The following is a 24,890-nucleotide window of genomic DNA, read 5'->3' on the forward strand; positions in this document are numbered from 1 at the left end:
GTCTCTGTCTCTCCGGCTGTTTGATTACCGCAGGAAAGACTTTCTTTCTGATCTTCTGACTTCTGATAAACAGCATGTCTCTAACTACGGCGAGCAGCTCGCTGACAAACCGCCGCCGCTGTGAGGAACAGACACAGACAAAATCTAATCAAATACAGGACTTTATAAAAGGAATACACTGATTTTAAATATGTGAGTCTTCCGTCCTTGTGACACGGACAGCGGTGATGTGTGTGTGTGTGTGTGTGTTTCTGAGTGTGAAACTAAATACACAACTTCTCCTCTGACACAGTAACAACCAGCAGTTTCACATAATTTATCATTTATTTAGGAGTTAAAACTGCATGTGTAGTTTTTTTCATTCTCCAATGTTATATCAGCATATTCATTAATACTACTACTACTACTAATAATAATAATAATAATAATAATTACTCCAGAAAAATCTTTCAATAGTTAAAAAAAAGACTTTTCTAAACAGTACAAAACTTCATATCACAAAACAATACTTTTCAAAACACTATAAATTTTACTAAACTTTACACATTACACAACATTACAAACAGCAGTTTACAAAACATTGCAAAATTTTACTAAATATGACAAAACATCACTACAAAACACTACACATTACACAACACTACAAAACACTACACATTACACAACATTACAAAATAACAACTTTACAAAACTCTTCTAAACATTACAAAACAACTAAACTTTACTAAACGTTACAAAACATTACAAAACATCAACATCACACAAAATTTTACAAACCTTTACAAAACTTGACAGGATGCTACAAAATAACAACACTTTACAAAACACTACAAAACTTTACAAAATTTTACAACGCTTTACACAACATTATACAACTTTACAAAAATAGACAAAATGGTGCAAAAAAACAACAAATGTCCAGTGAGCATTAGTATTCACACCCCATTAAAACTGCATCGTGGATTAACCACGATGATAAAGTGGTGATTTTTTTTACAGTAAATCTTCCACAAAACACAATTCCAGTGTAGTGAAATGTAAAACCTTTTTAGCAAGCTCATATGATAGAAATGAAATCTGAAATCTTCAGGAATGAAGTTACTGTATTTAGTTACTAAATAATTCATATTAGTTACTGAATAACATGATTTATGATCAATAATATGGAATAAACTGGGAAATTAAAGGGTTATGTCTGTTAGGCCAGAGTCTGTTTTTTTTCTCGCTGTCGTCATCACGGACGTCGCAGAAACACGAACCCGAGTACAGATCGTTGCCTGCTGAATCTGTTTTACTCCAGTGGTGTGATTTGTATGTCTTAATGCCTGTAAGATGATTTTATTCCCAGCAGCTGTGCACATTCCCGTCAGTGTATATGGACACACTCATGTAGTGGTTTGATGGAGCGTCGTAAAATTTGTACTGGAGGTCCAAATGAAAGCGAATAAATTTACGCTGCTCGCCAAACTGCATCCCCATTTCCCAGATGCTGAGATCGCTGGAGTGTTTTATTAGATGTTGCATCTGAAAGCCTGTGCGAGTGGTCAGAGCCAGGAATCCACAGCCTGTGTGTGTGTGTGTGTGTGTGTGTGTGTGTGTGAACTCAAAAACGACCCTGTTTTCCAAAAGATCTGCCAGGTTTTTTTTTTTTTCTCTTTGGCATAACGTTGAGACTCATGATGGCCAATAAATCTGTTTCCAGCATCCAGGAAGAGTTCAAAGGGCCAGAACATAATTTCCCGTTTCTGAAGCCGAAACATACACGGAGAGGTTCCTGTGCATCGTGGCATCGTGGCATCGTGGCCTCGTGTCTCTGGCGAGCGGCGCAGGTCAGGTGTAGTGCCGTGTTGAATGATCGTGACTCTAACTGTGACAGACCGCAGTGTGTCGGTTCTCTGCCAGCGCTGGACACCAGCTGAATCCTGCAATAAAAAGCGACGACCTGAGCTGCTTCCAGACTTCCAGAGCTGCAGCTAATGTTCCTCTCAGGTTTTAACAACATTTCCAATATTTTTATAGCTTCTGTCCTTAAACATGCCATTTATGACTCTGATAAATCTACTGGGTTTTAATTAATACCTGTAGATTGTTTTATTAATGTTATTTATTAAACGTTGTTCTAACATCTTTATATCATTTATCTTTGCTGTGATTCCTTATTTTGCTTCAGTTGCTTTTTAAAAGTTATTACATATTGTTATTAATATACAAAATATACAAAATATTCTGTTGTGATTATACCACTTAATCATGTGACTGCAACATTTAAAAAATAAATAATAATTAAGCCTAGTTGTAAAAATGTAAATCAATTTAAAATATATGTATATTTTTGTTGAACTCAATATATTTTCTTTTCCATTTTCTTTTCAGCTTTCTCTTTTGTTTGTCTGTTTGTTTGTTTGTTTGTTTGTTTGTTTGTTTTATTACTCCAATATCAATAAATTTCCATTTTTCTAATTATGTCTGCAATTCATTTTTAACAATTAATTAACAATAGTTTTTCTCTTTACCTTTTACTTTTTTAATTTATGTTTTCATTTTATTTCCTCTTTCTTCCCTGTTCCTTTTTTATCCAGCAGCACAAGGGTTAAAAAAAAGAAAGAGAGGAAAAAAGATAAATAAGCAAGAACAAAAAAAAGAGAAAAGTAAATTCTAATATACTCAAATAAAACAGTTTCCAAAAATAAATAAATAAATAAATAAAGTTCTAGTTTGTTACAAGACAAGCTGTGTTTTTTATAATTTTTTTTTTTTACTTTTTTTTTTATTATTAATTTCAGTAAGAAGAAAAAAACAGAGGCTGATGAAGGAACAAGTGTTTATAGCTGCTATAATGTGAGAACATTAAATATTAAAAGTAAATGGATAAAAGTATGGCATTCTTTAATAAATAAAACATTGGAAGTGTTGGTGAAGTGTTGTGGTATAAGAGGAATAAAACATAGATTTATGGATAGATTTCCCATCTTAATGTGATCTTCCTGTGAAGAGCAAAAGCAGCACTCCAGCGTTTGACCCTGAGAGTTTAAAAATAAAAAAAAAAAAAAGCCCTTTTCACGTTTCAGTATTTACGAGGCTTTATATTCTATCCATCCGGAGCTCGGTGTGAACAGATCGTGTGAATGGAGCGCCTGAGGCTCATTTTTTTTTTTTTTACCCTGAACTCATTTCTGTATCGTGTCCCCAGAGGTAAATCCTCTCCAGAGTCGGTCCAGCTCAGCTTTAACCTGCTCCATAACCTCCTCTAGTGTTTGATTCTTCTCTTCTATGGTTTCCATCCTCCCTCCTTCTCCCTCCCTCTCTCTCTCTCTCTGTTTCACTCTCTCCTTGCTTTTTATCCAATGCTGACATCGCTGTGTCTAATGCAGCATGAATCAAAGTTTACAGCGCTCCGGGGCAGAAGGGAGTCGCCCCATTGAGTCGCAGGAGACACACACACACATCACCCCGTGGGCTTATAGGAGTAATGGACAGCGGACATCTTGTCAGAAGCTCCATAATAAGCAATAAATAAGCAGCGATGATGTACCTGAGGCCTGTATCCTCAATTCAAATTCAACCTTTTATACAGATGAAAACAATGATTCTGTATTTAACATTTACCTCCAGATTCCATCGAATACTCAGAGACGTTATCAGGAGAGAAAGCAGCTGAGAAGGAAGACTGAAGACGTCGCGTTAGACGCCGTCGCTGCTTCAATAAATCAACAAATCCGTCTTATTGGAAAAGTTCCGATTCAATTGTAAGCCTCGAGTGGCAGTCCATGGAGTCATGCAGTGCCACTGTAACTCACGCAACACATTTTTTATTTCTTTATTTATTTTTTACAAAATTAGCTTTGTTACGGACATTTTATAACTTCACTGTCGATAATTCCATCAAGGCTCATTTCCAGAAACGTGGCCAAAGCCGTGTGGGGAAAATGCTGCAGCTGAGGGGAATGTACAGAAATGATGATGATTCAACCTGTCAGTCTAGTGTTTTACTGCTACTGATGCTTTTAAATCTATCAAAATAACTTTAATAATAATAATAATAATAATAATAATAATAATAATCAGCAGCAAAAAGACTGTAAATGAGAATTTCATTAAATTGATAAAAGAGACTCAAACACATCTACAAACTAATCCTACTGAGCTTTACATTCACTGACAGCTATTATTAAACAGTATTAAACAGTAATAAATAATAATAAACGCTAATAAACACTAATAAACGCTAATAAACATTAATAAAGAGTAATAAATTTTAATAAAGAGTAATAAATAGTAATAAACACTAATAAACAATAATAAACATTAATAAAGTGTAATAAATAGTAATAAACACTAAACAATAATAAATGTTAATAAACACTAATAAACAATAATAAATGTTAATAAACAGTAATAAACAATCTTTCTGAACTTCACATGTACAACACTAATAAATAGTAATGAATGATAATAAACTAATTTTACACAAGTTTCTATACATTCTCAGTTATTATTAAACTTTATTAAACAGTAATAAACAGTTATAAACAGCAATAAACCAGTTTTACTGAACCTGTGTTCTATTTGCAATACAAACTTTTATTAAACACCATTAAACAATAATAAACTATAATAAACTATTAAGCAGTAATAAACAATAATAAAGTTCTGTAAGATTAGCTTATATGCTCTATCATTTATTATTAACCACTATTAAACAGTAATAAACAGTAATAAACACTACTAAACAATAAAACAGTAATAAACAGTAATAAACACTACTAAACAATAAAACAGTAATAAACACTATTAATCAGTAATAAACACTATTAATCAGTAATTAACTAATCTTAACTTTACATATGCTCCCAAATATTAGAACATCAGCTAAGAAATGTGGTTAAGTTTAAAAAAGATCCAGTAAATATTAATCACGCTAAATTTAATAAACAAGAATTTACAGCATTAAACAGTTATTAACTGTAATAACTCTTCACATTCATGTAACAACAACAACAACAACAACAACAATAATAATAATAATAATAATAATAATAATAGTAAAGTTAATGCTGAAAAAAAATGAACCTCCTTCATTATGCTTTATTATATAAATAAAAAAAATAAAGAAAAGTGGAAATTTCTTTGTATTTAACTTCAGTTTCTGGATTATTCTGTAAAATTCATATTTTATAGAGCATTTTCCTGTATTTTATGATTGGTGTGTATGTGAGAGATAAAAATAGTGAATGTAAGAGATAATGATATGTGAGATCATAGACAGCCTATGCTAAAAATAAATACGGGAGCTAAAGTAGTCACACACACACACACACACACACACAACAGTTTAATTAACTTCCTTCCAATTTCAAGTATAAGTGGATGTAAGCATCGTTGTGTTTATGAAATATAAAAGCAGTGCTTCCTGCTCCTGGTCATTCAGTTTAATTAAAATATCCGAACAGCGATTAGCTCGGAACAAAGCTCATAAATTTTCTGCATGTTAATGTGTTTATAGGCCTTTAAATTGTTAAATATTTTTGATTAGATTAACTCCAGTATCCTGCACACTGACTTTCCGCGACATTACCTCCTCAGCTATAACGCTCCCGCTGCTCCATTTAACATCAGCTTCCGATTAAACATTTTGCGTCTCTGTGAAAGAATCCGCAGAGGAATGAATTAGTTCAATCAGTCAATTACATGTTGACAGGAAACAAGAAAATAATCCTGATGTGACTTCCTTTGCATTCAATTAGGCAGAGCGACTCGGAGGCTTTGCTTCGGGACGCTGAGGGAAAACGAACAAACACGACAAATAGCGCAGGGCTGAAGATAAACTTTAAACACGAGGAGTGAAGGGAGTTTATTACGCACGGATTTTAAGAAACACAAGCTGCAGGATTTTCCTCATCGCTGTGAGCAAAGGGGCGGAGCTTCTTCACTGCTCCTGTTAGGAATAACATCATTAAAATGCACATTTTCCCTCATTTAAGTGAGGAATAAAACACTGTGTGTGTGGTGCTGTTATAGTAAAACAATCAACATGAAGCGCAGTTACTGTAACCACCTCGAAATTGATCAATTTCCCAAAACAGCACGTGTTTTATTCCTCTTCTACCACAGCAATCTGCCACTGATTACAAATTTTATTATTAAAGAATGACGTGTCATACTTTTATCCTGTTATAGTTACATTAATGTTGTGCAAGCTAGTTCCTGTTGTCACTTACGTTATAGCAGCTATAAACAGTCGTTCCCTCACCAGCTTCTCTTTATTCTTTCTCTTCAAGTTCAAGGGAGAGAAAACGACAAAAAAAATTAGCTTTTCATGTTAGCGGGAAACTGCAAAGAAGCGTAAAGTCCTCTGTCCTGAAGATGTCGGAAAACTTAAAGTTACAGCTTTACCTCTGACTGTTACAAAGCGCTGACACTGGAGACTCCTTCCATCCATGTTACACGAGTATGAGTTCTTACCCTGGAGAAAACTTCACCACATCAACGTTTTTGAAAAATCTGTTTATTATCAATGGATCGTCTGCTGTACACGTCCCTGTGAATGAGCTGTTACTATAGAAACGATAAGGTATTAGCACGAGCGCATTAATATAAACCTGCGCTACTGTCAGAGCTGCTGTTACAGAAAACTAATCAACACCTTCTGACCAATCACAGTCCAGAATTCAACAGCGCTGTGGTGTAATAACTTTCATGTAACATCATTAAAGTTGTATAAATTAATCTGCAGGATTGAGGTTCACTTTAACTATTAATTATTGCATTAATTAACATTAATAAACCATAAATAATAATTAAGTAATTAACATCTTCACTAGGTGACAAATTAATGCATGTGATCAGAATAAATTTGTAATAATTAATTAATAATTCGATTACAACCTGTTCAATGAGTAATGAGCTGAAGTTAAGCGGAAATAAATATAAATATTGGCACCCATTATTCTGGGTCATTTTGACAATTAAACAGCATGAACATTAATTAAGGCGTTAATTATTAATAAAGATTAATCTCATATCGGTCATTTGTAGTGAGGGATGAAAAGGAGGTTAATGTAGATTGAAATTATTTATATGTAAACATTTTGAAAATGATGTTAAGGGAATCTTCTCATGCTTTCTGTAAGGAGGCTGAGAGGAAAAAATGTTCGATGTATCAGCACAAGTCTGAATGTATAAATCTGTCTTGGTTTAAACCTCATCACTTACAGCCATGCAAAAGTGCACACACAGACACACACACACACACGCACACACACACACACACTCACTCAGCACCTATAAATCACAGTGCGTTGCAGGTAGCACTCCTCCTCCTCCTCCTTCTGCTCTCTCCATCAGTAGATGAGTGGAGTGGAGTGGTGTGGAGTGGAGTTTCTCCCCCTCGGAGCCTCTCAGCCCCGTCAGCACTTCACACATCCTCACACAGAGATATTCATTCCAATCACAAATGCTTTATGCCTTATTTATGGGGCTACACAGACGCCACATTTGGCATCGGTGCGGGATGTTCGGTGTTAAATTCCTACAGGCTTGACATCGGCACTGTATGGAAATGAGGTGAGGTGAGGCATCGGCGCTTTTTTTGCCTTAAAACCTCTGAGCAAAGCAGAATAACAGCAGTGAAATGAAGCACCACACACACACACACACACACACTCACCTTCTTAATCTGTGGCTTGGACACTCATTAAAAAAACAGCCCTGAACCATGATGATGAATGCAATGCGATATATTTGTATTTATGAGTTATTCATGTATGAGTTTTGCCTTTCAGTAAGAGGAAAAAAAGCAAATATCACAAGATCGCATAGTGTGTAGATACGAGAGAGAGAGAGAGAGAGAGAGAGAGAGAGAGAGAGATGTTCACTGAATGTTACCCTAATGTTAACCTTACCAAAACCCAAACTCCTCCCAAAACATTACAACATAACCGAAACCCCTCCCAATACATTACATCATAACCGAAACTCCTCCCAATACATTACATCATAACTAAAACCCCTCCCAATAAATTACATCATAACCAAAACCCCTCCCAATACATTACATCATAACCAAAACTCCTCCCAATACATTACATCGTAACCGAAACTCCTCCCAATACATTACAACATAACCGAAACCCCTCCCAATACATTACATCATAACCGAAACTCCTCCCAATGCATTACATCATAACCTAAACTCCTCCCAATGCATTACATCATAACTAAAACCCCTCCCAATAAATTACATCATAACCGAAACCCCTCCCAATAAATTACATCATAACCAAAACCCCTCCCAATACATTACATCATAACTTAAACTCCTCCCAATACATTACATCATAACCAAAACTCCTCCCAATGCATTACATCATAACCTAAACTCCTCCCAATGCATTACATCATAACCGAAACCCCTCCCAATACATTACATCATAACCAAAACTCCTCCCAATACATTACATCATAACCGAAACTCCTCCCAATACATTACATCATAACCGAAACCCCTCCCAATACATTACATCATAACTGAAGCTGTAACTTAAAGTTTTTTGACATCTTCAGGATAGAGGAGTTAAAGAAAACCCTGTCACGGTTTATTTCTTACTGAGCTGATCACATTTTGTCCCCCTTTGTCACCAGATCCAAAATGGCCACGTCAAGCGCAGACACAAAAGAGAGATTTAGAGCGTTTATTTTTCTACTTCAGCAGATCTTTGACGCATGTTCATGTCACTGAAGGACGAATCTGAGTGCTGCATGCTAGTCATGTGGGAGAAAAAAGCAGGTTAAAGGTATTACACCTCTGCTCTAGTATTCAGAAGGTTGTGAGATCGAATCCCAGGAATGTCACAGAACTTTGGTTAAAATGCCTGCCAGTAAATGTGAATAAATCTAAAATCATGTGTACTATCTTCTCATGACACTCAGTCATCTGGTCTTTCTGCTCTGATGAGATTTGCCCTGGACTGAGTGATAAACGAGTACACAAGGAACTTGAGCAAAACAGTTTAGAAAATCGAATTTTATTTTATTTTATTTTTCTATTTTGTTTCTCCATGTGAATCTGGACTGGCTGCAGAAACAGCAGAGAGTTTTAAAGGTGGAAATGTAGCACCATCTTGTGGCTGGAGGTGTAAATTACAGTCAAGAGGATGTGACTATTATTTTAAAATCTGGTCTAAAACCTGGAGAATATCTGGTGTAACGTGTCACATTAGAAAGTCACAGATTCACTCGGGAGGCAAAATTTTATTTTTATTTTTATGATGTGAAAAAAAGATGTGTTAAAGTGTTAACATTTGTGGCTCTTTAGGATCGCAGTGTACCTGTGCGTGTTTTTCAATGACGGTAAACCTGAATTTATTAAACTACACCTCCTTGACGTGACGTCTGATGAATCCCAGTCCCACATTTCACTCACAATAAACAATTAACTGTTTAATAATCGTTAGATACACAGCCTGGAATTAACTGAATCTAACACAATCTGGTGTTTATGTGCATGAGCAGTGATGTGGCGATCAACATCACACACTCATGGCATGTATAAATGAGATGATTAAGCTATACAATATGGCAAACTCCAAAATTATTGGCACCTTTCATGAAAATGAGCATGAATGCATTCTTTTATAAATTGCTGTGTTTTCGTTATTCCTGTGAGAAGACGTTGTTATTGCTAGTTCAGATTTTAATAGAAGAATAAACTGAAATGACCTCAAACTTCTTTTCTCACTCACTTTCCATTTGTCAGTGATGTTAAATGACATATTAATGAGAAATCTGCAAACTCTGGACTCAAAGTCCCAGAATGCAATGCAACTATACGATGACAAAAAGACTCGGCTTGGCCAGTTAGCGATGTCCGAGATGACTAGAGGGATGAAATTTGAAGCTTTGGAAGCTGATCTGTTTGAGCAGAGTGTGAACAGAGCTGAACAGACTAAAGCACTAAAGCGCCGCTGCATCGCTGCCTTTACGTAGAGATGAAGCGAGGAAAAGAATACAATACGATGAAAGCAGTGTGCAAATATATTTTGTGCAAATGTACAGTATATTGTGCAATATGATCTTATACAATGATATTATGCATGACAAAGCCGGTCTGAAAGTCTGAAATAGTTATCAGTTTAAAATCTGAAGGTAATGTGCAGTTTTAAGAAAGAGAGACGGATAGATAGGGTGCTGATACTTATAGATAGATAGGGTGCTTGATTAGATAGATAGATAGATAGATAGATAGATAGATAGATAGATAGAAAGGGTGCTGATACTTATAGATAGATAGATAGATAGATAGATAGATAGATAGATAGAAAGGGTGTATACTTTACCAATACTTGATAGATAGATAGATAGATAGATAGATAGAAAGGGTGTATACTTTACCAATACTTGTACAGTTGATGGGAGAGAGAGAGAGAGTGCCAATACTTGTTGAGTTGATTAGGTAGATAGATAGGGTGCCAATACTTATGGGGTTGATGGGATAGATAGATAGATAGATAGATAGATAGATAGATAGATAGATAGATAGATAGGGTGCCAATACTTATGGGGTTGATGGGATAGATAGATAGATAGATAGATAGATAGATAGGGTGCCAATACTTATGGGGTTGATGGGATAGATAGATAGATAGATAGATAGATAGGGTACCAATACTTATGGGGTTGATGGGATAGATAGATAGATAGATAGATAGATAGGGTACCAATACTTATGGGGTTGATGGGATAGATAGATAGATAGATAGATAGATAGATAGGGTACCAATACTTGTACAGTGGATGGGAGAGAGAGAGAGAGAGAGAGAGAGAGAGCGCCAATACTTGTTGAGTTGATTAGATAGATAGATAGATAGATAGATAGATAGATAGATAGATAGATAGCCAGGGTGCCAATACTTATGGGGTTGATGGGATAGATAGATAGATAGATAGATAGATAGATAGATAGATAGGTAAAGTTATTGATAGAAACTTTGTGAAGGCAACATAATAAAATAAGACTGAATCAGTTCCATTGATCATGATGTGTTAGCAGATGAAAGCTAAATGAATCGAATGAATCATGTTTGATATCTTTGTATGTTCGGTTCTAACCGTGGATTCAGAAACTGTTTATGCCTGAAAAATATTACGAGAAAATATTTTAGAAAGCTTTAAATCACTGAATCGAGTAATGTACTGAATTGTTCAGTGAATCGAATCATTTTTGTTCATTCACTGGAAGCTGTTTTAAATTGAATCAAAAACCAAAGAATCATGAATCAGTTTGGTGTCGGATCAAAGATTCACAAATATTGTAGCAACGGTTGAGCCGTTGAACCAGGCCATCTTTTTTGTTTTTATAGCGAAGCAGTTTGTTTAAAAAAATGTATAATGTACATATATAGTAGAATCTGTGCTATCTAATGTTAAAAAATAAATAACTTTTGCGTAAATGGTCACAAAAAATGGCTTTTAGCGTTGAAAACAGACAGAACGCTGTCAGTCCTCCAGGGCTGCAGGTGGCGCTGTGACGCTTCGTGTTTTCCCAGTGGCTTCTTCTGTGTCTTCATGGTCGTACACAGAAGCAGAAACTAAACCCTAAAAAAAGGCGAATTTTCAGGTGTTCGTATCTTGAATTTGAACGCCATGTCCTACAACTACGTGGTAACGGCGCAGAAACCCACCGCGGTGAACGCCTGCATCACTGGTTAGTCAAACCCGGGCGCTAGCTTTTAGCGTTGTTTACAGCTCTCGCGCGTTATATATGGTCGTGCGCGCGCCTCCCGCGCTTCAAGGCCTGCTTAGCTAGCTCTTAGCATGTCACCTATTAGCTTTGCGTTAATCGCCTCACAGACTAGCTTTATTTTTTATTTATTTTTCTATGTCACTCCTTCTAAACTTATTATCTGTCTACAAACCATGAGAACATGTGTAGTGTTAAAAACGCGTGTACGAAAATTCAACACATTTACGAAGAACATTTATAGTTAGCTAGCTGGCTAATATTGGACGCTCGTGCTAGCTAGAGGATTTGTTATGTTAAGCGCGTGCGTGACGTTGTGGAAAAAAATCATGCTAGATTTAAATGCATTTTTTATTTATTTTTTTTTATATATACATTTAACATATTGATATATGACTATAAATGTTCTCCTGGAGATTTAGTACTAAATTTATATGAAGTATGAGTGTGACTGTTTGTATTAAACTTTGTATTAAAGTGAAACTTAGAATAATTAAGCATGCAAAAATAATAACAAAGTCATAAAATGTGGGAAATGCTCTTAAAATGCCCCTGAAATAAAGTGTTTCAGAGCTTTTTTCCACCTTTTTCTTAGTGTTATGGACAACAATATGATATTATATATTCAAAGGAAAATATACCTGTAAACAGCGATTAAGGGGGCCAAGCACTTTCTGTCCCCCACCCCATAGCGACGGAGGAAAACCAGAAGCCGCTGGAACCATCAGCTCTTGATGTCAAGGAGATGTACTAAGTTCGAAGTCAAAACGTCAAGCCGTTGCTGAGATATCGCCTCACTTCCTGTTTTGTGTAGCCCTCCCAAGTTGCACATGAAGTCAAATCTTGTTTCTTAACTTCACATCATGTTGTTAAATATACGTGAAGTTTGTTTGATGTCAGTACATAAAAATGCTAATTAGATATGCCCTCACTTCCTGTTTGGTGACTTAGCTGTCAAATTGGTTATGTTCTGATCTTACAATGATGTGGTCCAAGTTTCATGATGTTTGGACAAAATTAGTAGGAGAAGAAGCAAAAAAAAAAAAATCTGCTTTTGTTAAAATTCAAGATGGTCGACTTCCTCTGCATGTTCAAGGAAATATTCAAGAGTAACAAGAATCTTGAGACCAGTTACTTTAAGAGCAGTTTTACAAATTTGGGGATTATAGTGCCACCTAGAGGTGAATTTAGACAAAACTTCTTGGAGTCCCTCAGAGTGAGGTCCTTCAGTTGCCCACCAAGTTTGGTCAGAATATGTTGCATGGTTGCTGAGATATGACCTCACGTCCTGTTTGCCGACTTTGCCGTCAGATTCGTTTGCGAATTATGGACTCGGATATCAAAAAAAAAAAAAAAAAAAAAAATCTGAGAAACAACTTTTTTCCTGATTAGTTTCTCAATGCTGTATATCCAGATTCAGTGGTGAGTTGATAAAATTTGTAGTAGAAGAATAAAAAACAGTTTTTTGGAAATATTCAAAATAGCAGAAAATCCAATATGGCGGAAATGAACATGCTGTAATTCGCCCTTTTGGTGATTCTAGAGGGCTTGAGTGGCAAAATGCTGTAAAGGCAGTTGAGTCTGTGCCAAATTTCATAAAAAGAGCATACAATGTGGTCTATGGACTGCCATAGATTCCTGTTGTGGAAGAAGAAGAAGAAGAAAACGTACAATTCCAATATGGTGCCTACGACTCTTTTGGTGCTTGGCCCTTAAAAAAAAATTTAACAGTTTTGGAGATATTCACATTTTTAATTTTATAATTTATCACTTCCAGAGAAACTATTAAAAAAATTTTGATGACTCATGCTGTACTAGTCGTGTGTTTGTCCAGTTAAACGCTCTCCACAACGTGTCTTGCTCTACAGAAGCAACTTGTTAGCAGTACACAGGGTTCATCTGCGTTAATTTTTTATTATTATTGCAATAACGATGAACATACGTTCTCGTGATTTGATCGGTTGCTCTTGTACCTGCAGGACACTTCACCTCAGCGGAGGATCTTAACCTTCTCATAGCGAAGAACACACGTCTGGAGATCTATGTGGTCACGGCGGAGGGATTACGGCCGGTCAAAGAGATCGGCATGTACGGCAAGATCGCCGTCATGGAGCTCTTCAGACCCAAAGTGAGTTGCGGCGTTGCGTTTTGACTACGTGAATATTTTTTTTTTAATATTGTGCTAATTATATAATGTTCTTTGTGTCCCTGCAGGGTGAAAGTAAAGACCTTCTGTTTATTTTGACGGCGAAATACAACGCCTGCATCTTGGAGTACAAGCAGAACGGAGACAGTATTGATATCATCACTCGTGCTCATGGAAACGTACAGGTATAACTCCAAAGCGCAAAACTTTTATGTCTAGCACTAACACTTTAAAGGTGCGTTAGGTAAGATTTGTCAATTTGTCAGGTTTCTAACATTTACGTAGGTGGAGTTGAATAGAATTAGATGCACACCAAGCTCCGCCCACAGAACCTACTATAGCTCGATTAGAGTTAACGTCAGTGAGGAGTGTCGTGTCAGACATTTAGTTGCTTGAAAGCTGAGTTATACAACTCTATAAACATACAAAATTCTGCTCATTATTAATTCCTGAGGACGCTCACAGCAGGAGAATTATCTGGCTGTACTGGGCGCTGTCCGATTTCAGACTGAGATGTGGGCGGAGTGAAGGGGTGTGTCTATAAAATGATTGACATTCCCAATCCTAACAGGTTTTCTCAGCTGTATAACTCACCTGTGCTGAAGCCATGGATCAAACCGTTATTTATATATGCTTTATGAAAGTTTTACATGTTGTCCAGGTTATTTGTACAGGCTTAAAAAAAATCACCTATCGCAACTTTAAATATTCTTTATTACGTTTTTATTTTTTTAGGATCGGATCGGGCGTCCGTCAGAGACCGGGATCATCGGTATCGTGGATCCGGAGTGTCGTATGATTGGTCTGCGGCTCTACGACGGTCTTTTTAAAGTCATCCCGTTGGATCGGGACAACCGCGAGCTCAAAGCCTTTAACATTCGCCTGGAGGAGCTGCAGGTCATAGACGTGCACTTCCTGTACGGATGCCAGGCGCCTACCGTCTGTTTTATATATCAGGTATCAAATCTTATCCAGATATAATCATTTATCTTTAAATTAAGCGTCTCGTTAACTGTATACGCTCACTTCATAGCGTCGCGTTGTAGAATATTCAGAATGCGTAATGCACGTGACTCCTGACGTCTTTTGTCTCTTCTTGTCTTTAGTTGTATTTTAATGTCATTTGACGAGATTTTGCGCTTGAAATTCTCACAATTATTTGCTAATATTAAAGTATTGGCTCACGTTCACGTGCCGCCATTTAATTAAAAAAAAAAAAATAGATTTTTGCAGGTATCATGATGTATTTTTTTATATTTGTATATTTACTAAACATTTATTAAATGTTTAAATATTAAATAGTAGTAAATATGTTTATCTAACAATAATTTTTAACAATTGTTAATTGCAATAATTAGGTTTATCAATTAAGTTATTTAATAGTAATGAATATTTATATTTAAGAGCTGTTTTGTAATATTTATAATAAATATGTTGAGTAGTAAATTTTTAAACATTTATTTAATATTAGACTAAATTATTATTCAACAGCAGTTTGTTATTTGTCAAAAATGTAGTAAATGTTTATTAATTAAATACATATATTTGATAAAAGTTTTTAAATTTCAAAATATTGTCTTAAACATTTAGTAAACGTTTATTTATGAAACAGATGTTTGTTTAATAACAGTTAATAATTCATATGTATATTAGGTTAATTTTTTAAACATCGTAAAATTATTGTAAATCTGTTCAATTATTAATTATTAAAAATTATGTATCTGTTTATTAAATTGTATTAAATATTTATTCAATAACAATTAAACATGTTTCTTGTGTAAGTTGTTAAGAAATATTAGATCGTTTAATATTTAATTAAATAGAGTTACAAGTTCTGATTGGCAGGTGATTTGATGTTTAAAATTTCATCCTGACTCTTTAAAATTATAAAATTATTTTGTAGACATTAAATAAAACTTCATTTTAAATGCAGCATTAATCTTTTGGCTACAGTTTGCTAGTAAACCTGTATATCGTGTATGGTATCGTAGAAATGTCTTAAGTATCACGGTACGAAATTTTTGTCGTATCATCTGACTTTAATTACGATTTTAAGCTGAACGATTTTATAAAATGGTTAAACATGATAATTATAATTTATTCTATTAATTGCTTGGATTGTTCTGTGGAAAGCTGCTTAAAGAAATATTGTTTATACGTTAACGATCATTAATTCATACTCGACCTTTATGATGAGTTTTTTGGTACAAAAATCCCATCTCGAGCGTTCCACGTCTCTCTCCAGGACCCTCAGGGACGACACGTGAAGACGTACGAGGTTTCTCTGAAGGAGAAAGAGTTCAGTAAGGGTCCTTGGAAACAGGAGAATGTCGAAGCCGAGGCCTCGATGGTTATTCCCGGTGAGCTGTGATTGGACACTTCAATAGAGTTGTTATGAATATTCGTAATATCTATAAAGAAAATTCTAAAGTGTGTGTTTGTGTGTCTTAACTGCAGTTCCTGAGCCGTTCGGTGGCGCTATAATCATCGGCCAGGAGTCCATCACGTATCACAACGGAGATAAATACCTGGCCATCGCACCTCCGACAATCAAGGTGATTCAAAATTGCGCTCGCTTATCTGAAGACGCTGATGAATTCTCGCTTCTGATTGGTCGGAAGGTTAATTAATTCATTTTCTATAACAGCAGCTCTGACTCATCATCTAACTCGTTATCGTTTCTATAGTAACGGCGCAGTCGCAGGGCGCAAGACGCTCCACATAAACACATAAAAACACACTGATATTTATGTAAGGAGATGTTTATTATGGAAGGAGTCTCCAGTGAGAGGCAGAGATTAACTTTAAGTAACTTTAAGTTTTCCAACATGTTAATTTTTGCGGTTTCTCGGTAACATGCTGCTTTTTTTTTTTTTTTTTTTTTTTTTTTTTTTTTTTAAATTAATCTCACAAGAGGAAAAAAAAGTGTAAAGCTATAGCGTAAGTGTTTCGTAAGCAACATAAAATGTAACTATAAACGGATAAAACCTGTGACGTGTCGTTCTCTAATTAATAAAAGTCGCAATCGTTGGTAAATTGCTGTGGCGTAAGAGGAATAAAACACTTGCTGTTATATGAAAATGATCAACTTCGGAAATGTCTAAAGAAGAAATCGTGTAAATAATTCAAACGTTTTTAGGTTTGTCTGTTTACTGAGCGAGTTTGTCATAAATATGATATAACTCCATAGCAAAGCACGATCGTGTGTCATAACCGCGTGGACCCGAACGGCTCTCGCTATCTCCTGGGAGATATGGATGGAAGGCTGTTCATGCTCCTGCTGGAGAAAGAGGAACTGATCGATGGATCCATGGTGCTCAAAGATCTACGGGTGGAACTGCTGGGAGAGGTGAGTGCATTTTAAGTGTGTATATAGTGTGTGTGTGTGTGTTAGAATAGCAGGTGTTTTCACATGCATGTGTGTGTGTGTGTGTGTGTGTGTGTGTTTATATTATGTGTGTGTGTTTCTTCCAGACATCCATCGCTGAGTGTCTGACCTACCTGGATAACGGCGTGGTGTTTGTTGGGTCCAGGCTTGGAGATTCTCAGCTGGTTAAAGTCAGTCGGGTTTTTATTATTTCTGTACGAGACCTGCACATTTCCTGAGTAATAAAGTGTGTGTGTGTGTGTGTGTGTGCGCAGCTGAATGTGGACAGTAACGATCAGGGCTCGTACGTGGCGGTTATGGAAACGTTCACTAACCTGGGACCGATAGTGGACATGTGTGTGGTGGATCTGGAGCGGCAGGGACAGGGGCAGGTGAGACCACGCCGCTCTTCCACGCATGAACTCCATGTGATGGTTACAGCAAAGAGCTCGCTCTTTTCTATCTTCTCCAAAACGAGCTTAAAAACGCAGAACTGTAAAATTCCTCATTTTAACACACACACACACACACACGGGTTGTTTTGCCTTGGCTTATGATCATGAGTAGGTCACACGTTTCTCTGGACACGTCCTTTTAAACTTTGTCTGTATTTTATTTTTCTGCTTTTTAATCTCATTTTGGAGAAGATAGAGAAGAGCGAGCGCTTCCTGGAGTGTCTTTATACTGAAATAAAAGCGCAAACACCTTTGTATAAGGTTATTTCTGGAGTTATTTCTACTGCGTAGTTTATAGAAGATAAACTGCAGTGTAATCTTTCCAGGCGCATGCACACGCAGTCTGTAAAAAAAAAAATAAATAAATAAATAAATAGAAATAAACCTTACGGCTTATAGATTTGGACTAAAATCCCTGAAATATTCTGGGAATAATTACCTTTTGCTGTTTTTAATATGTTTTTGATGTAGACCGGTTTGGGAAAATGTAAATTTAAACGAAATCGGACGCAGAACATTTCGTGTTATACGTCGTATTTTGCTGAATCCTGTTTTGTAAAACGCGCATCATCAGTGATGTGGCCTTATATTCTGCTTACATACTGTATATAAATACTTTATGTTGCACGTGTTGATGTTTTGGTGCTGATCATGTCCTCTGTCTCTTGCCGTAGCTGGTGACTTGTTCCGGTGCGTTTAAGGAAGGTTCTCTAAGGATCATTCGGAATGGTATAGGAATCCACGAGCACGCCAGTATCGACCTGCCGGGTATCAAAGGTCAGTTTCCGAAAGTTTAAGACACAAAATAATTCAAAAACAAAAAGACATTTCTAAAATCTATAAAATAATCCGTGTAGAATTATAAATGGTTTGTTTTCACATTCAAGAAAAGGCTGAAAAAAAAAAAAAAAGAGGCCTGGAACATCTCTACACCATCATCCCCATGACAAATGGCAGGATCTATGAATATGCATGAATATGCAAATGAGAAGCAAATTAGAATCCTCGTAATAATCAGCTAGTCAGTTTGCTTGCTAGTAAACAAGCTCACGATGAAAGTCATGAAAGTGAAATTTCAATATCAGAGTCTCGATTTACAGTCACACTTTCTCAATGATTTATTTAACACCACGCAAACGGATCATATTTCATCGTTACCATGACAACCCTTATCTCGTCATCACTAACATTAACTAAGGTTGTTGGTTAGATACTAAGCTTAGCACACAGCGTAAAGTTTCAGCGTACAGCATCGTCTTAGTCGGCGTCTAATCTCGCACATGATTGGTCCGGTCAACATGCGGAGTTTATTTTGTGACATCACAAGATCAGATCGGACGTAGCTCCACCCACAAATCATTTTACTTAATCGTTGTACTTTGGGGGGGAAAATAAAATAATTTGACCCGTATATCTAGATTTATATATAAATAATCATCATCTAAGAGGATTTTAAACATTCAAATGTCGCACATTTAAGTTCGGTGTACATTATTTATTTATTTATTTTTATTTGTTTAGAGCTATTAATTGTTAAATATTTATTCATGACATGTTAGTGAAATGGTGTCACATGTTAATTGTATTGAAATAATAAAACAAACGCACGTTTCTCATCTTTGTGGCATTTTTATGAATAGCCAATAAATTTTATATACAGATTTATATTAAAGCATGAGTCATGTGCGACGTGCAAATGATATTTTTTTATTTTCCATTATCGCCACATCAGGTCTGGAATTGAATCTCGGGTTTTATTTTTCTCACGTTTTTTTTCGGACGCTGTTGCAAAACCCTAGTTGTGACATAAAACTGATTAAACTGTCAAATCTGATGGCTGACTTTGGGAGTTACGGGCTTCGGACCTCCCTTACTGACAGTCTGAGTGCGAGCTGAATTATTTAACTGCTATTCACGCTATTTTATTCCCACACACGTTTTGTTTTGTTTTTTTTTCCTTTTTCTTTTATCTTCAGGATTATGGCCTCTTCGCTCGGAGGCGGGCAGAGAGACCGATGACATGCTGGTGCTTTCTTTCGTTGGCCAAACCAGGTAGGACTGAGAGTTTTGTCTTTTTTTTTTTTTTTTATTGTTAATAATTTATTTATTTATTTATTTTTAAAGTGTGTTAACTCTCGGTTTTGCGTTCTTTAATAAGAGTGCTGATGCTGAGCGGAGAGGAGGTGGAGGAGACCGAGCTTCCCGGGTTTGTCGATAACCAGCAGACGTTCTTTTGCGGAAACGTGGCTCATCAGCAGCTCATTCAGGTGCTCGTTTATCACTTTACGTCAACGTCAACTTTACGGTAGCGTTCATTCACTTCGTTAAACTAAACGTAGTGAGTTAAAGTCCTCACGAGAGGCGCGATTTAATTCCGTATGTTGACGTATTTCTTTTTTGGAACAGGAAGTCAGACTGACAGCCAATAGCCTTCGAGATAAAAATGAACGAAACAAAAATTAAACACGTTTAGTGCTAACAAGCTGCTAATGTAGAGCAAGACATGGAAATGTTTCTGATTGGACGAACACAAGCCTAGTACAGGATGAGTCATCATACTATCATATATCATATCCAAGATTTGCTTTTGTATTGGTGTCCAAAGCATTAAGGGAGGTTTTTGAATTTTAGATTTCATATTAAATAGATTTTGATGGTGGTGTTTGTTTGTTTGTTTGTTTGTTTGTTTTTGGGGTCCAGATTACTTCCGGTTCAGTGCGACTGGTCACGCAGGACAGCAAGGCTTTGATTAGCGAATGGAAGGAACCTCAGGGAAGAAACATCAGCGTGGCTGCTTGCAACTCCACCCAGGTGGTGCTAGCGGTGGGACGAGTGCTCTACTACCTGCAGATCCTCAGTGGAGAGCTAAAGCAGATAAGGTATACGCGCATATAACTAATAAATTTACACATGCTAATATGGACTTAGCTTACTGCAGGGAACAGGGGCCAGGGGGCGGAGCTAGACAAGGCACAGCTCACTGATTGGTCAAACAGAACTTTCTCTAGTCGTAGTAGTAGTCTGCTAAATGTTTTCTGTTTCATAATATCTGAATTATATCATCACATCACACCAGCTCAGGTAGATGTTTATCTCAAATCAATAAGGACAGAAGATCCTAGTGATGTTTATTGTAATAAATATAGTCTAATAAATGTTCTTAAATAACAAAAATAGTCACGTTAAAGCAGGTCTGATTTTGCTCTATCGTGTAACTAATGAGTCTGTAAATCTGATTTGTTGGTGAAATTTACTAGTATGAATTGGTGAATTTTTATTTATTTATTTATTTATTTCCCCCAAACGTGCAGCTCCACAGAGATGGAGCACGAGGTGGCGTGTTTGGACATCACTCCTCTCGGCGAGAGCGGCGGAGAGTCCAGCCTGTGTGCCGTGGGTCTGTGGACGGACATCTCGGCCCGAGTCCTCCGCCTGCCCTGCTTCAGCCCTCTGCATAAAGAGATGCTGGGTGGAGGTGAGAGGACAGGAAATGACATCGATGACTAACAAGATCGTTAAACTCTTACTCAACTGCTGAGCGTGATGGCTTGTGTAATGCCCGCGTGGTAGTTTATACGTATCCACGCAGAGCCGTCAGTCTTAGTGACGCTTACGTACAGCCTACAGAATAAATAAAACATACATTTAGTGAGAGATTTTTGAGCAGGGAAATTTTACATAGTGGATTGTTTTTCCAGTTTCCAGAACGTTATTGGTGCGGTTAAGATTTACTGATGCTGCCCCTGGAGAGATTTTCTTTGTTTGATTTTATTTACTGTAAATATTGTTTAAGGGGAAAGAATAATTTCGGAGAAATGTTTCAGAGAAAAAAAAAAAAAAAAAACCTCATAAGAATGACTTATGAGAGATAATGTAGTTTCTGTGGAAAATATGAATCATTCTGTGTAATGTTTTTGCTCATTCTCTTGAGGGCATCGAGGTAATTACGTTAAAGTTGTTCATTTAGTCTAAATACATACAGGGTGAGGGTTAATCGGTTCTCTCTCTCTCTCTCTCTCTCTCTCTCTCTCTCTCTCTCTCTCTCTGTCACTCTATCGCTCTGTTTCTCAGAGATCATTCCACGTTCGATCCTGATGACCACGTTTGAGGGCAGCCATTACTTGCTGTGTGCTCTCGGAGACGGCGCTCTCTTCTACTTCGGCCTGGACTTGGATACAGGTTTGGGGGAAAAAAAAAAAAAAAAAAGTGTAAACACGTCGCTCCTGAAAATGTGCAAATGTTAAAGAAACGTCTCCTTACAGTAAACAGGAAACCTCATCATATCAACTATTACACACGTTTTGTTTAATCTGTTCATGATTAGTGGCACGTCTTCCGTGTAAAGTCCCTGTGAACAAGCTGTTGCTATAGAAACGATAACGTATTAGAGCGTAGAACGATATTCAAATTTTCTTTAATATATTTTTACGCACGTACAATTAACTGTCTTGCTGGCGTACATGATACATAGCGCTGTGATTTCACCAAAGTGAATAATAAATAGATAAATCATAAATCATTAGAAATAGCAGATATTGAGGAAGGGAAAGTTATTAATTTAATGAAGTGTCGAATAACTTGGAGTCACAAAATCAGGCTGGTTCATTTTATTTGCATTTTATTTGCATATTATTACTTTTACATGCATGCCTAGTGGGTTTAATGAGGAACCTGTCCGGTATGGGTTTTAGGAAAACTTTTTTTTTTTTTTTTTTTTAAGAATTTCAAGATTATCCCTTCGAGGAGAAAAATCCCACCACGTTAATTTTCACACACTGACATTTAAAAATGTACCAGGGATGAAAATGTGTGTTAGATTTTAAAAAGAAAAAGGTGTGAGGAGATTAGTGATATTTGCATAGCACTACTGAACTAACTCTCTCTCTCTCTCTCTCTCTCTCTCCCTCTGTGTGTGTGTGTGTGTGTGTGTGTGTGTAGGCACTCTGACCGAGAGGAAGAAGGTGACTCTGGGGACGCAGCCCACGGTGCTCCGGACCTTTCGCTCTCTTTCCACCTCCAACGTGTTTGCGTGCTCGGACAGACCCACCGTCATCTACTCCAGCAACCACAAGCTCGTCTTCTCCAACGTCAACCTCAAAGAGGTCAACTACATGTGCCCCCTCAACTCCGAGGGCTACCCCGACAGGTGTGTGTGTGTGTGTGTGTGTGTGAGAGAGAGACAGAGAGAGAGAGAGAGTGTGTAGAGAGCTGGAGAGGCTTTACACATATTTATTTAGAATTTATTTAGATTTGTAGTTTTGTTGCACAAGTTTCCTGGAATCATTTTGTATTTTTTGAATTTATAAAAAGTATAAAGTTAAAGTAGTACGCCAGCATAACCTACACGTGTTGAGCTTCTGGAATACGATCAACATGTCGTCTAATGATAGTTTGAATTAATCATCAGATTCATCCTTTAGTCTAATGATGAATAAATGTATTTTTTTGATTTAGTGATTACATTTCTAGTAAAAATCTTCACCTCAGCTAAAACCTATCCAGAAATCTATAAGCCATACTTATCATGTTTGAAAGTTCACTAAGAGGAAATAAAACATGTAGGACCTGCCTTTTTTTTTTTTTAAATAACGTGTTCTTTCTCGTTGTTTAATCTCTGTGACAGCTTGGCTCTGGCCAATAACAGCACTCTGACCATCGGCACCATCGACGAAATCCAGAAGCTCCACATTCGCACTGTTCCTCTGTACGAGTCGCCCAAGTGAGTCTGTTCATCCATCTATCTATTTATCTAGCTAGCTAGAGCTTCCATACTTCCTTCTGTACATCTTTCCTTCCTTCATTTCTTCCGTTTTTCCTTCCTTCCTTACTTACATGCTTATTTATTTACTTCATCACTTCCATTATTCTTTACTTGTTTACTTATTTACTTCCTTTCTCCATTACTTCCTTAAGTCTTTTCTGATTTACTTACAGCTTCAGTTACTTCACTTCCATTATTCCTTACATACATACATACTTATTTACTTCCTTACTTTATTACTTCCTTTCTTCTTTACTTCCTTCCTTCCTTCCTTCCTTGCATATTTATTTACTCACTTGCTTCATTACCTCCGTTGTTTCTTACATACTCGCCTACGTACTTAGTTACTTCCTCACTTTTTTTCTCCTTTACTTTCTTCCTTCCTTCGTTTCTTCTTTCCTTCCTTCTATCCTTATTTGCTTGTTTACTTCGTTACCTTGTTTTTTCCTTACGTATTTATTTACTTCCTCGCTTACTTACTTCATTACCTTCTTCATTCCTTACTTTCATATTTACTTCCTTGCTTTCTTTCTATTTTAATTTCTTCCTTCCTTCGTTCCTTGCATACTAATTCACTTACTTCACTACCTCTTTTGTTTCTTATTTACTTTCTCACATTTTTGGCTTTTACTACCTTACAGTCTTCCTTCTTTCCTTCCTTCCTTCCTTCCTTCCATACTTATTTGCGTACTTACTTCATTAGCTTTTTTGTTCCTTCCTAACTTACCTGCTTGCTTATTTATTTATTTATTTATTTATTTCCTTCCTTCCTTCTTTACAATGTTTAGTTACTTCTCTACCTCTTTCCTTCCTTCCATTCTTACTCAGTTACTGTCTTCCTCCTTCCTTACTTCTTTAACTCCTTTCTTTTCGCTTCCTTCCATCCATCCATCCATCCTTCCTTCTTTCGTTCCTTGCATAATTGATTACCTCCTTAATTTCCTACCTCCGTAAAACCTTACTTTATTGAGTTCTTCCTTAATTCTTTCCCTCTTTACTTCCTTTCTTCCCTCTTTCTTTCCTTCCTATGTACAGTTGGAAGTCAGCAGTTTCCTCTGAACTCATTTAAAGAATTAATGTCCGTGTTAAAGATGGCGGGTTTCAGTTGATTTCCGGGTCACAGGCTGAAGGATGTAGGAAGTTCCACTTGTCTGATTATCCTCCCTCTCTCTCTCTCTCTCTCTCTCTCTCTCTCTCTCAGGAGGATCTGTTATCAGGAGGTGTCCCAGTGTTTCGGCGTGCTCTCCAGTCGAGTGGAGATGCAGGATGTTAACGGAACCACGGCTCCCGTACGCCCCAGCGCCAGCACTCAGGTAGTTTCTCCTGACGGTTTGTAGTCGTTCTTTTCAATGAAGACGAGCTGTTGAGGCTTTACTTCCTGTCCTCAGGCTCTGTCCAGCAGCGTGAGCTCCAGTAAGCTCTTC

The 24,890-nt window shown here is 36.7% G+C and overlaps 1 protein-coding gene across 1 annotated transcript in view; it reads left to right on the forward strand.

Annotated features, from left to right (window-relative positions):
* Nucleotides 1-11,527: 11,527 nt before the first annotated feature.
* Nucleotides 11,528-24,890, forward strand: part of ddb1 (damage-specific DNA binding protein 1) — a 20,044-nt gene continuing 6,681 nt past the window's right edge. Inside the window, exons 1-19 of the mRNA XM_034305375.2 lie at nt 11,528-11,701; nt 13,717-13,865; nt 13,952-14,068; nt 14,619-14,840; nt 16,129-16,243; nt 16,341-16,438; nt 17,074-17,232; nt 17,358-17,441; nt 17,526-17,642; nt 18,380-18,482; nt 19,682-19,757; nt 19,864-19,972; nt 20,406-20,584; nt 21,017-21,180; nt 21,777-21,884; nt 22,644-22,851; nt 23,329-23,424; nt 24,668-24,779; nt 24,855-24,890. The exon at nt 24,855-24,890 is cut by the window's right edge and continues 88 nt beyond it. Of these exons, the coding sequence (XP_034161266.1) occupies nt 11,641-11,701; nt 13,717-13,865; nt 13,952-14,068; nt 14,619-14,840; nt 16,129-16,243; nt 16,341-16,438; nt 17,074-17,232; nt 17,358-17,441; nt 17,526-17,642; nt 18,380-18,482; nt 19,682-19,757; nt 19,864-19,972; nt 20,406-20,584; nt 21,017-21,180; nt 21,777-21,884; nt 22,644-22,851; nt 23,329-23,424; nt 24,668-24,779; nt 24,855-24,890 (2,313 nt within the window). The 5' untranslated portion in view covers nt 11,528-11,640. The remainder of the gene's footprint in view (nt 11,702-13,716; nt 13,866-13,951; nt 14,069-14,618; nt 14,841-16,128; nt 16,244-16,340; nt 16,439-17,073; nt 17,233-17,357; nt 17,442-17,525; nt 17,643-18,379; nt 18,483-19,681; nt 19,758-19,863; nt 19,973-20,405; nt 20,585-21,016; nt 21,181-21,776; nt 21,885-22,643; nt 22,852-23,328; nt 23,425-24,667; nt 24,780-24,854) is intronic.

The sequence above is a fragment of the Pangasianodon hypophthalmus genome, chromosome 6, assembly GCF_027358585.1.
Source record: "Pangasianodon hypophthalmus isolate fPanHyp1 chromosome 6, fPanHyp1.pri, whole genome shotgun sequence".
NCBI lineage: Eukaryota > Metazoa > Chordata > Actinopteri > Siluriformes > Pangasiidae > Pangasianodon > Pangasianodon hypophthalmus.